The sequence below is a fragment of the Styela clava genome, chromosome 2 (assembly GCF_964204865.1).
Source record: "Styela clava chromosome 2, kaStyClav1.hap1.2, whole genome shotgun sequence".
Classification (NCBI taxonomy): domain Eukaryota; kingdom Metazoa; phylum Chordata; class Ascidiacea; order Stolidobranchia; family Styelidae; genus Styela; species Styela clava.
The window spans coordinates 16,159,707-16,173,150 of record NC_135251.1 but is presented as its reverse complement, the minus strand read 5'-3'; the positions used below and the strand labels follow the sequence as shown (position 1 = coordinate 16,173,150).

The following is a 13,444-nucleotide window of genomic DNA, read 5'->3' as shown; positions in this document are numbered from 1 at the left end:
ATATTCAGATATTGTATTGTCATTTCAACATTCTGACATTTGCCAGTCTACAGACAAAAAAAAATTCAGACTTGGTAATACGAATTAAGCTCTGGCTGTGTTAAGTATCGACAGGCGTAACATGGATCTGCATCCAATCAACCTTATACCAGTACCGTATAGTCTACTGTACTGTCAGACTGTTGTAGCCAGTACAGCAGTACATATGTCTGTATGTATTCATATATATATTAATTCAGTAATTGGTACGGTATAGATCTTACCCTACTTCCAGACTGCCCCATAATCACACTGAACAATACATTAATAACCAGCACTAAATAACACAACACCTGCACTGACATTATTGAATCCAAGATGCATTGCCTTAGGCTTAGAGAAATACTGCCAACGCATTACTGCAGTAAGAACAAAAGCGACCAAGATATAAATGTCGGCTGACCAAATATCGAAGTCCAAAAGTCTGGAATTCGTCAAATCAAACGGACAAATTAAGGAGTAAAGCAACAAAAAACCGCGCGTGATAAATTACGCGTTTGAAATATAGCGTCTGATTGGCTGCTCTTCTTTACCAGTGTGCGCGCCCAACATTGACTAATGCCACGCCTCCAATGTCGGTGATTAATACCGACATTTGTCGGTGAATCAGTTTACCGACCTTATTTTTTAATTTTTTACCCCTAAAATGACGGTAAAATTTACCGAACATTTCTTAGAGTGGCGCAGTGAATGATTTTCAGTCATAGCAAGATATTAAATCGGAATAAACCAAATATTTTCTTCGCGATTATTTCAAGATTTAAAAAAGTTTAGGCAAATTAGGTGTACAATTCTCATTTCTGTTTTTAGTCAGTTCATCATTGACTGCCTCAAAAATAGACTTTCATATAAACGTAACATTTGCTTAATTTAAATTTAATTAAATGCCCATTTGGTCTTTATTACTACTCTTTCAAAAAATCGGCGGGAGAAATATTTTTCCCCCATCTCAAACCAGCTTTCCTAAATTGCTTAAGGAAGTGATGACCCAATACTACACAAGTCCTTGCAGCCATCGTGTTTCTTACAATCAACATTGCACTAAATCCAGTTGTGTATTCAGACATCGAATTATGAGCTTGCCGAATTTTATTTACACAAGTCGACCGCGATAAATTTACGAACAGAAATAGAAGAAAGCAAGTTGTAAAATCACTGCTGATGGACGACGACACCTAGAATGGCTTCAAATTACAGTCATGAAAATCAGCACATGAACAGAAACGTTTAGTTTTATCCGCATATGAAGTGGACCTTTCCTAGCATGAATGGCCATATCCAACCTTCTCTCAGTGGAACATGGCTAATACATCGAGGAACGCGTGCAGTTGAAGCAGGCTATTGAAATATGGATTACCTGGTAAATTTTGAAGGGCCAAATATTAGATACGCGTAAATGCGGATATGTAGGAGCCAGAGGTTTTCGGCGCCAGAGCGACACTCGTATTTTAATCGCAGAGAACTTGTAAAACTGGCGAACTTCTTTGTCGCTACACAGTTTAGCAGGACATGACCAAGTTACAAAATAACTATCTTCAGAATAAATAGGAATCGTCCTAACCGTTAGAAATTTTGTGTATCGTTCATAAAAATCAACAAAATAATCCCTAATCCGATGATCGTAGCTACCATCAGTGCAATCGATGACACGGTCTTCAAGGTCTTTCACTCGGGAGGCCATCAAAATTACATTGAATTACATTTACTAACTTTTGGTACAGGAAGCTTCAGTCATCGACACAGCAGAAGAAATAAATTACAGCGTCGAATATCTCGCCCAAGGACAATCTAGGTTTCATTGTTCAATTTCTGGAAATAATAGATTGCTTTCAATTTCTGGAAATAATAGATTGCTGATTCACATTTTACAGAATCAAACAATCGCAGAAAATTTAAATATATATTTACTACTTAGTCTAAAACAACTGCAAAAAGATAGTTTCAATATTTAGGAAAGGAGTGATTCACGCCACAAGAAGAATAGTTACACAAAATGGCAGTTTCACTGTAGCCCAGATATATTATTTTTGTTAACGCCTCGAGTGATCTTTGTGCCCATAATAACGTGGGCACCATGCAAGAATAACACAGTGGATGAATTGACGAGTACAGCTTCATATATATTTTCTTGAGTGAAAATCAATCACTAGTTTTGTTTAGCATGTTGATGTTAAGAATACTCGTCTAACAGCTGGATGGTGGACACTTGAATAAATAGTGTACCAGGGTGTGGGTTGCTCTCATGTAACAAAGGTAAGCGTATAGCAATTGACATGAGGAACAATCCATTTTCAATCACTCATTTCATTTACGTATTGAAACATTCTGGATTTTCTTCTCCATAGAACCATCCGCTGAGACTTGGTTTTATCGTTCGCGGTGCTAACCCTTTTGTAAACAAAGGCCTTTCAGGGTTGGCCGGATCATATTTTGGATGATATATATCGTCGACATTTATCCCGTGCAATGCTCGACAAATGTGGCACCATCCTCCTTCAAGTCCGTATCGTGGCATATCACTTGGTTTCAAGGTCAGCCATCTGAAAGTAAACTTATCATTTACATGCTTTGTTGGACACATACAAATGCTCGTTTTATCACCAAATCATGCTTGACAAAGATGCTCATAGCAAAAGTGGTTCTTGCAAACAGGATAGTGGGTGAAAATGCGTAATTGCAATTGGATCACACAAAAAAGCAAGATTGGGAAAATATTGATGTCACCAAATATTTGGCCTATTTTAAAATACAGACCGAAAGCATCAGTTAGGATTATGGCAAATAGAAACTAAACTATGTTATGAAACGCCGTAGCTCATAATTAGATATTAACAAATTGAAGCGTTGGAGTGTTTTATCATGTATATTAGGATTCAAAAATATCTTGATAAAATAAACACTCACCTCAAATATTCTAAATATGCGGTATCATTTCGGTCAAGATATTTAATATAATTCGCAAGTTCTTTCAAAGATGAAAAATCGTCCACATGAATGAAAGAACCGGGGGGAGCAATAGCTTCATAATCTTCTCTCTTGGGTCCCCAGACAACTGGAACAGCATTAGACATTAGGGCGTTGTTGAAAAATTTTTCAGTGATGTAGTCTTTACAGTGATAAGAATTTTCAAAGGCAAAATAAAACTTGTATTTTTGAACCGCATCGTGATAATTTTTATCACCGTGGTTGGGAAAATTTTTATTTCCAAAACAACCTCCATATCCTTCTAAATTAAATCCCATTTTCTCAAGTTCTTGTAATAATCTAATTCGTGTCTTAGCACCCGGAGTAATGGCACAATTTGATACAATGGCGACGGCGGTTTTCGTTTTCTTTTTGAGTAACTCTTCAGGTGTAAGTTTATTGCTTTCCAAAATTTGAGTCAACGTGTGATAATTTCCATACGGTGCGTGGAAACTTGAATCTCGTCTGAAATTTTTGAGTAGAAAGAATATATACATATTATGAGACATGTGATCAAACGGAATGAGTAGTATCGTTCTAATGAATTTTCTGACAAAAACAGAATTACCTGTAGGATATAATCATACATAGTTTCATTGTCATTCAAAATTCAAACCTACGGAGAATAGTAGTTGTTCTTGTCAGAATAAGGCAAATTTCTACAGTATAGCCAGTTGACTACCAACAGAAAATATGGCGAAAAACTGTTCGGAGTGAGAGTGTGAAACACGTTAAAACATTGAAATTAGAATGCTTCGCAGCTATTTTGGAACATATAGCAAGTGAAATAATACAAAATGCACAAAACAATGATATCGATGACCAAAATTGAGTATTTTACCTGTGTGTCCATGAAGCGTTAAATTGAATAGAGTCTTCGAACTGAAGAGATACTCCTCGAACTACTTTAAGTGTCGCAGTCGATTCCATATCCCAAAATATATAAAGATGTTTCGGATTTCTAAAATGAATAAATATCTGTCTTACTAGTAGAACTGTCTGTGAGCGCGATAGCACTGATGCCACTTGTAATGTAAAGACAATATTCAGTATGAACTATTTCAATCATAGGCCAAGGACAGACTTGCAACAAAAATGCAGGCGTTTCAAACAAGTTCTCACACAAATGTTATATAGAAAATTCGCCTCCTTTGTCATTTATGGTAATATATTACTATCGTTCCGTGGAATATTGAAATTTGAATATCAGAATTTTGATTGGAATGAAAAAATAAAAGGGCCACATACCTTGTGGTAGGAACATTTCCAGGTCTTATTGCGTCGAAATGCATGATAACTGCGGCAGTGCTTTCGTCATTAAGCTAAAATAATGTATCAATATTAAATGTGATGAAAGCAGAAAAAAGGAACTCAAAAGTTTCTCGACTACCGAACAATGGTTCATCGTTTGGTTCGAGACTATTATTTAATTCAATTCAGTTCAAGATCCATTCAAATCCGTGGTGAGCGATCATGCGGCTTTTTCAATTATTTATGTTTTGTGATGGATTAGGCTATAGAGGTAGAAATGCCTTTCTGGTATAAATTTAGTCAATTAAAAATTAAATTGCCCATATTAGAATACGATCGCTACCAGACTTGGTGAACCCATTGAATAATTGGGAACATGACTGCTGGCGTTAAAAAGGTCAATTTCGAAGTCAGTTACCAATCCCGATATATTACCGAACGTTCAAAGATAATTGAATAACATTAAATTTAAAATAATTATTGAATATCATTCAACCAATGTGAATTCTTGTCGCACTAAATCCCACTGAATACGAAGATGAACGTTTGTCATATCCTGAGAGCTAACATACAGTTTACGAATCAGTTTGCTTGGAATAAATAGAACTGTAACGTAATAAACCAAAGCATTCTGTTTCAAGGACGGTTAGGCGTTCAAGTTTTCTGTTTATCTCTCGTGAAGAGAACTGGGTTACTGACGATTGTGTCAACAATAACAATAAAAGTAGAAAACAACTTATCTTACCTTATCTCTATCGTAAGTCACTTCGCAATTTCCGCATTTCACCGCGTCGATACTGACTGCACCCTTCACCCCAAAACCAGGGATCCATACTAAAATAACCTGAATCAAAATGAAAACAAAATGTTCAGTTTCATTTCAAATATTTCAAACGAGTTGTTTTAAAGAAATAGTGCGAAACGTTTCTTAGACGTCGTTATAAGCCCTCCCCGCCCCCCCCTTCTAAATGATACAACGATGCTGAAGAGATTAAATTTACCTATTTCACCATTGTCAGGAAGTTTTAGATTATAACAATCCATGTGTTCAGCAAAAAGCTTCTCGAATGTAATAATGTTCATATTCGTGAAAATATTTGTTAATGAAATTTTTTAGATCATTTGCGCCAAGATAAAGTTCCTAACTTCGATTATCTATGAACCTGACTTTAAGACGAAGTTATAACGTCCTCATGGGAATTATGGTTTGCTATATACACAGATTTCCCAATAGACCGATTTAACGAATCTTACCACAGAATAGTAATAATTATTTGTTCAATAAACATTCTCAGTGTCGCAACATTTGTTTTGACTGAGGAACGACGTTGGTTCGACGTGAATGAAAAAGCACTCGATAACGAATTAAACCTCATTTTATTTCCCAAATAAATCCATGTAAAGAAAATATGGGACACATATTAACCATTATTGAAATCTCAAATATACTCATAACCATCCCATATTGACAAATAAGCCATGTGAGTAATCCTTGTTAAACATTGAATTTTCGGAACGAATTTTGAAGTCGAGAGGGAAACATGATGGTTGTACAAATATCATTTATTGGGACAGGCGTATTACAAGACAAATTCGACCGGATACCGCTTGGTGATTAGATGAAGAGATCGCCAATTGTTTTCTCGTTTATATTTATCTGGAAGCCCACGGCCGTAGCATAGAAACAAATAAAATTCACTTCACTCATAAATCCACCATGCTACTAGGTAACGTTATTTTACAAAATCGTTTACATACTGACTAACGTTTAGCTAAGAACTTTTCACAATCATACCTTTTTGTCTGTTGCATTTGCCAACCTTATTTTCAGTTCATCTTTATCTTTTTCAGAAAGTAATCCCGCCGTTCGTTGGTTATACAGAACAATGTCGGAAATATTTATCGGGTTTATGCCCATGTATACACTCTTCCAAAACTGGTGGTTTAGGTTCCACGGGGAGTATTTCAAGTTTTTATTTTCCCAATGACTCACAGTGGTAATTTCCAATAACACGAATATCGTTACTATAATAACAGCTATTTTACATCGTATGGACAAACTAGTTGAATTGTATTCGTTTTCCATTATATATGCACAAGCGATAGGACCTGCATTTGAGTTGAAATAAAAACATTAGAATTCGACAATATAACCTGCAATCAACCAACAGAAAATGCGACCGCAAGGATTTCGGAAGTCCTGATAGAGTATATGCATGCTGCAACATATGATACCACCCTGCGCGATCAAATAGGAAGCAACAAACAAACAAGCGCGCGGTGTCGAAAGGCCATTCCATTACTGCGTATATAAATTTGAAAATTAAGTATGACTGCATATAACAAGCCTAATTTACGGTTATCGTATGTAAATGGAAGCGGTGTTGTTGTTGCGGTCCACTTTTACTGGTTTGCGATAAACCGCAATTATTATTCGATAATTTAATATCAATCGCACGCCGCATTTATAGCATAAAAACCGTGTTTCAAATAACACGCGTACGTTCCAGGTGGTGGGTCTCAAAATTTCCGTTTATTGTAAGTAAACACAGGAACGTCAAAATGATATTTTATAATTTTAGTACCAATCAATAAGTAATTTGAACCATGAACGTACTTTGAATTAAATTGCCCGTTGTTTAGTTATCGTAATACATGACATAACCCACGCTAAGAACAACTTTCGTAGAACATATTCCATTCTACATGTGGCAAGGCAAAATGTATATTTATAGCCTTTCGTTTGGTATAGTACTGTACTATTTCCCGCAAGTTAGAATTATGCCCATGACCACACAACTAATCTGAAAGAATTATATAACTTTGTATAAGGTCTAGATTATTCTGACTGAGAGTTCCTTTTGAATCAAGCCTATTACTACACTACACACACCTGACCACACTTATGTCAATAAATTTGTATGCTGGCTATAACACTTCATTGTCAACGATGCTTTGCGCTCGCCTGTCTAAATTTTTGAGTCCGATTTTACATAGGCTTTTTTATCACCGACGTTGTGCCCTGAAAATCACAACGTTCTTGCGCTTTATTACTTATAAACTAAGAACATATTGGATGTGCTGTACACTCAAGTAGCGCATCTACGATACAAGCGTATGACTAATGAATGAATTGATCGATTGAACAGATCCATTTAACAGCAGCGTTGCATCGCGAATGAGTCAAGCCATGCGACGCGCGTGAGCGTGACAGCAAGAATGAGGCAGGCAACTGACTATTGAAACAAACGAAATTTTCTCTTGTGTTATGGCCACGATCTTGATTCGCACGACATCAGATCAAAGAATAAATAAAATAATATTAACGGCAACACATTGTGCGTTTCAAAACGACGGTAATCATTTAATAATAATAATAAAAAGCTCGCTCCTGAATAGGCCCTATAGTTCGTTCATACTTGCTTATAAGCGTATGCGTTGCAGGCTATGTGCGTATGGGATTTGGCACGCATAGTATTGCGCTCGTGTAGGAAACTAACCTATTACTTTTTACAAATACATAATACCTTTACTTATATACATACTACCTTTCATATTATAACATTATATTCAAGGCACGCGGGATCATGTAGATGGAATTTTGTATGTGGAGCGGATTTTTGCTGCTCTAAACATAATACCCATTTCATATTTAATTAGCTCAAGATTGACCACAGGTAAACAGACACTCACCAAAAGTCTGTCTTAGTTGTCACTAGACAGTTGAACTTGTCTAAATACATACCGTCTAAACTCATAAATCTATTCGCAATTCCACCAAGTGCCAACAATGCGCTTATACAAAGTGCCATAAAATCTACAAAATGCTATCAACTGTTTGTATTGTCTACTGCTTTCCGCAGTAATACTGGATCGGGGTTGCTGAGACGCAAATTTGGCAGTTAGGTGTCATTATTTGACAACTGGAGTTGTGGATGGAGATGAATAATTGTCCCCATCGTGGTTTGAATGGCCTTCCTAGTATTGGGCCGAAACATAGACGGGAAAATTACATTTTATCAAATACAGTTGCGGGAAAGACCTCATTATTTGCGACATATTGTCGAAACATACTTAGCAATATACATATCATAGATAGGTCGTGCGTGGGCAGCTATATGTATTGTTAATATAAATGGACCGCATGTAGTTAGAGAAATCGTTTCTTTGTTCAATAGGCTACAAATGTCAAAAGTCATACTGAATATCGGACTTCGAGTATCCATCTTAAACTCCTACAATATGCAGAACCTGAGCGATAAGAGCTTGTGAAGTGGATTTATAGTAATAAAATAGATGGAATTTTTTATCAAAACAATTTGTCAGCTAACCAGAAAAAGTACTTATTAATCGATGTTTATTTCGAAGGTCCATTATAAAACAAATATATATGTAAGCTTCTACTATATATTTGTATAAAGATATATAAGTTATCAACTCTTTATTTAGTACGGTGGGACACATTGTAAACTCGAAGGGTTCGACACCACTTGAAACTACCTGAAAATTTGATATGCTTATGTTCCTGCAACAGAATCACCTTGTTGAATGACATTCAATATTTATTTTAAAACTAACGTCATTCAATTATGGTTAAACCATGGACAATCACGAGTAAAAAACATGTGCATCTTCATTTCTTTAGGTAAACGTGAATTAGAATGAGTGTACTTTTCAGTCAATGATTTTCAGTCCTATTAATAAATAATAATACAACGTTATTTTGCAGCACTGAAATTGCATCTTTCAAGTTTTCTTTGGAATGTGACAATCATTTTCGTCGCACAAATGGCAGCGTATTTATAGCGTATTTCGCCCAGAAAAGTACAAATATCAGGATCTTTCATCGAAAGCTCCTTTCTGATGTTATTAAAACGTCATTTCAACCACGAAAACAATTAGAGTTTTCACCGTCGACAAACCACCCAGTTAAACTAGGCGTTACCGTTCGCTTTGCAATCCCATTAGTGAATAAAGGCCGTTCTGGCTTTTCTGAATCGTAATTTGGATTAAAAATATCGTCAACATTAATTCCGTGTAATGCTCGACAAATCTGACACCATCCAGTTTGACGACCGTATTCAGGCAGTTCACTTGGTTTCATTGTTGTCCACCTGAAATTTAAACAGTATTAAATGCAGTGTTGGTTCAAATTAAATTTCTGTTCGCCGGTCGGCCTGTAAGATTTTTGCCTAAAAATACAATTTTAACATTCAATATTAAATTGCTCTACATAAATCAGAGTAGACATAAGTCGTCGATAAGCTTTAGGACAGCATTTTATCAGATTTGCAATGAGGAAACTTTACTTTTGAATCTATTTCAATTTTCTTCTGATTAGTCCTCGGGGAGAATAAGTTGAGTAAAAACTTAATACTTTTCAGCGGTAGTGTTGACCTCAGTGATTCTAGTATGACAGAGTTAGGACTAGAAACTGAATTCTATGATAATATAATTATGCGATTGAGATCACGTTAAGCAAGTGAGAACACGTACCAAAGTAATTTTATGGCGCTGAGATCAGATACCAAAGTGACATCCAAAATGTTTTATACAAGTCTTGTAATTCGCACGCAAACAATTGTTAGAGAAAAAAAATATAACAACTCACTCTAAATATTCTAAATATGCGTCATCATTTTGATCAAGATATACAATATATTCAGCAAGCTCTTTCATTGAAGAAAAATCTTCAGCGTAGATAAAAGAACCGGTCGGAGCAATTGCCTCATAATCTTCCCTCTTTGCTCCCCAGACTACGGGAACTGCAAATCCGGAAAGGGCATTATCGAAAAATTTTTCTGTAATGTAATCTTTGCAGTGATGAGAGTTTTCAAAAGCGAAATAGAATTTGTACTTTCTAACTTCTTCGTGGTGAGTGGCATCGCGCCGATGACCGTTGGCAAAATTCGCCCCGCCTAAACAACGTCCAAATCCCTCAAGAACACCATACGAAATTAATTCTTGGAGCATCGATTTTCGTGTTTTAGCACCAGGCGTTACATCACAATTGGACGCAATTGCAACTGCCAGTTTGCTCTTCATTTGAAGCAATTGCTTCGGAGTCATTTTATTCCCTTCCAATATAGTATTTGTCATTGATTCCACGTTACCATAAGGTGAATAAAAATCTGCGTCTCTTCTGTAATATCACAAGTCATGGGTTTCAAAAACTTAAAGATCATATTAACAGATGCAATTAGTTGTAGCATCTCAACTGAAAGTTTCATGACGTTTCACGTCACAAAATAATACAAAACAGGCATAAAAAATTAATTTGTTTTTGTTTTAAAAAGTAAAGCTTTAGACTGTTAACTAAATGTGGATAATTCACTGTTAGAAGGAGGAATTGCAAGTGTCCACTGATGCACCAAGTTCTATTTATAGTTTATATATATGAGTTAGATTATAGTCTCGGCAAGTAGCAACCGCGGACAAGTGCTATATATTTTGTACGATAGCACATTTGTGTAGGTAACAATACAATATATGTAATGTTTCGAATTCTGCAAAACTGAACAGATGAAAATTAAAATTTTTGGATAAATTTAGTTATTTAGAGAACAAAGTTTTTTTTAAATGACTATGTCTTACATTGAAAGATTGCGAGGAATAACTTTCAGAAAGGAGTCAAAAAGGGCTTACCATACGAAAGGTCTTAGCTTTTCTTCTGGGATATACAAAACAAGTTATTGTGATGATAATTTGTAATAATGATTGTGTTTGCAACAGATTCGCTTTGCCGAAACAATACAAATAAGAGTTTTTTTTACAGTTGTGGCACGATAAGAGCATGTCATGCTTACCTGTGTGTATATGTTCCATTGAATATCAACTGATCAGCAAACTCAATAACTTTTGAGTACAACTTGCTTACATAGACCGTCGCTTCCATTACCCAGAATAGATAAAGATGATTTGGGTTCCTGAAACGACATAAATTACATTTATTCCTATTTAGACAAATATATATTTGACTGCCGATGCAATACCGGAAAGAAATACAACCACGGTCGAAAAGGATCGACTGAAATTATTGGGCGAATTTTTTTTTCAGGTACAATTTTTTTTTTAAATACCTGGCAATTTATGATAAAGTTATAATTTCGCGGAATTTCATTATAACAAGTACATTTTCAAAAAATATAATTAAATTATGAGGCGGTATAGGGCGGTGTACACATGCGTTCACACGTTCTGGGTCTACGGTTTTGTTTCTGTATAATTGATTAGTAGCTTCATCATATCAGAGTATTTTTGGACACATTCATATTTCATTAGTGGAAAGTATAATTTGTTTTGATTTGTTTATTTATTTATTTGATTTCAAGCGAGGGTTTTCTTGCTTTACAGAGAAGTCACTAGTTTTATTTCATTTGTGTAACTGACGGAGAATTGAATACAAACTATGTCTATGCAAAAGAGGAAAATGAGAGATTTTTGTGATCTCGAATTAGATTACTCTACCTGGTTGGCGGAACGTTATTCGATCTCAAAGCGTCAAAATGGAGAATAATTGCTCCTGTTCTCTCGTCATTCAACTGTAAAACCAAAATGTTAGCGAAAGATTATTAAAATTGACTACGCCATCTTGAAGCGTAAGTTCCAGCCTCACTTAACAGCAATGCACAGTGCACAGAATGATAAAAACTATTTTAAATGGTCTACCTAAGTAACCAATACCCGACATCAGGCAATTTCTAGTAACCTTTTATCGATGAAATTTGTTGACACAATCGATTCGTAAATATTCAAGATTTTGTGGAAACTTTTTCACAGATAATCTTCTGTCAATTAATTGCAGACACTAAATTTGCCGATAGTTCAAAGATGTTATATTATAATCCCTCTAAAATAAAAGTAGGTTTCTACTAGATATGTCAATGCCGGACAGACGCAATAAAAGATCAAATATACCGGATTTTTGGTGATTCACAAACCATCACAAATATAGATTTCAATATGGAAAAAAAAATTGACATTACCAATCCTCGATCTTGAGTTACTTCGCAGTTGCCACATTTCTCAGGGTCTACTGTAGCTGTGACTTTTGCTCCGAAGCCGCTAATCCATACAAGTATTATCTATAAAGCGTTCACTTGAATAAGTTTGAGATTGGTCATAAGTCCTTAGCTCGATTGCTGTAGGAGTAACAAACTATGCTTTATTGGCTTTTTCGGGATCCTTTCATTTATTACTCTTTCAGCTCACCGAATTTCATTTGAATTATTGTGAAACCACTTCTTATTAACAACGAATACAAATTTTAGCATATCAGTTTTTCAAATTCAGCAAACCAAAAAAAATTGACAAACAATAAATATAATAAGCCTCAATTCCACTTCCATTGGAGACACTTCTAAAATACTTTATGCATAATTTGAAACTATCTATCAAGTTGCTAAATGGAAAAGGATTTCCGCCACCAATAATAAAAGCACAAGCAGCAGTTAAGCAAAGGATTCAGATGCCAACTCAGTGTTCAATAACGATAATAAAAGTAACCTTCTTATCTGTTGCCTTTTTCAGTCGAACTTTCAACTCGTCTTGCTGAGCTGGGGAGAGCATAGGTCCGACTGTCGATGTCTTGGTAACATTTGTGGTTTTCGGTATATATTTAATGGGTTGTATTCCTGTGTTCCCATATCTATATTTACTAAAGAACGATGAGCTTTGCCAATATCCAACAAACCATGTGAAAGTTATCACCAGACAAACGATTATTATCAGCGACAGCTTTTTTGTCGTCATACGCGGAATAGTCCACGACATGCTGCTATTGCTAACCTATACAATCAAGTAGAAGAAACGCAATGTCATTTAAATTGAAACAAAAAATTGTACTGTATTTCCCTAATTTGAACGGGTCAACTCGGTCGGAAACTATAGGCTTTTAGACCTACAATTTTTGAATAAACTTTAACCCGTATTCAGTGTATCGTAACAAAACATCATGCAATCAGTTAAACGACTTAAGGCTATGGTAAAGCAAACACATGGGTTTTTTGTCGTAAAAGGACTGCTATTACTAAGGTGTTATCGACCGTTACTCAAATGGCGCCTTGTTTGCGTATAATATCGGTTCGACTTGAAAGGAATTGAATCTGAAGAGAAGAGCAAATTAATTGTATTAAATATTAAATAATTGTATTTAATTGAGTAAATGTTTGATATTCCACGGTGTGTGTGG

At 35.5% G+C, this 13,444-nt stretch overlaps 2 protein-coding genes across 2 annotated transcripts; both read right to left on the bottom strand.

The window, feature by feature from the left end:
* Positions 1-1,110: 1,110 nt before the first annotated feature.
* LOC120335441 (4-galactosyl-N-acetylglucosaminide 3-alpha-L-fucosyltransferase 9-like) lies at positions 1,111-6,424 on the bottom strand. Its single transcript, XM_039402944.2, has 6 exons — positions 6,050-6,424; positions 5,000-5,098; positions 4,252-4,325; positions 3,845-3,964; positions 2,944-3,468; positions 1,111-2,579 (listed from the first exon to the last, which is right to left on the bottom strand). Exons 1-6 carry the CDS (start codon positions 6,338-6,340, stop codon positions 2,348-2,350), a joined length of 1,341 nt encoding a protein of 446 aa, XP_039258878.2. The 5' UTR covers positions 6,341-6,424; the 3' UTR covers positions 1,111-2,347.
* A 2,172-nt stretch (positions 6,425-8,596) lies between these two features.
* LOC120335442 (4-galactosyl-N-acetylglucosaminide 3-alpha-L-fucosyltransferase FUT5-like) lies at positions 8,597-13,062 on the bottom strand. The gene is made up of 6 exons (XM_039402945.2): positions 12,760-13,062; positions 12,240-12,338; positions 11,722-11,795; positions 11,061-11,180; positions 9,866-10,396; positions 8,597-9,368 (listed from the first exon to the last, which is right to left on the bottom strand). Exons 1-6 carry the CDS (start codon positions 13,024-13,026, stop codon positions 9,137-9,139), a joined length of 1,323 nt encoding a protein of 440 aa, XP_039258879.2. The 5' UTR covers positions 13,027-13,062; the 3' UTR covers positions 8,597-9,136.
* Positions 13,063-13,444: the final 382 nt, after the last annotated feature.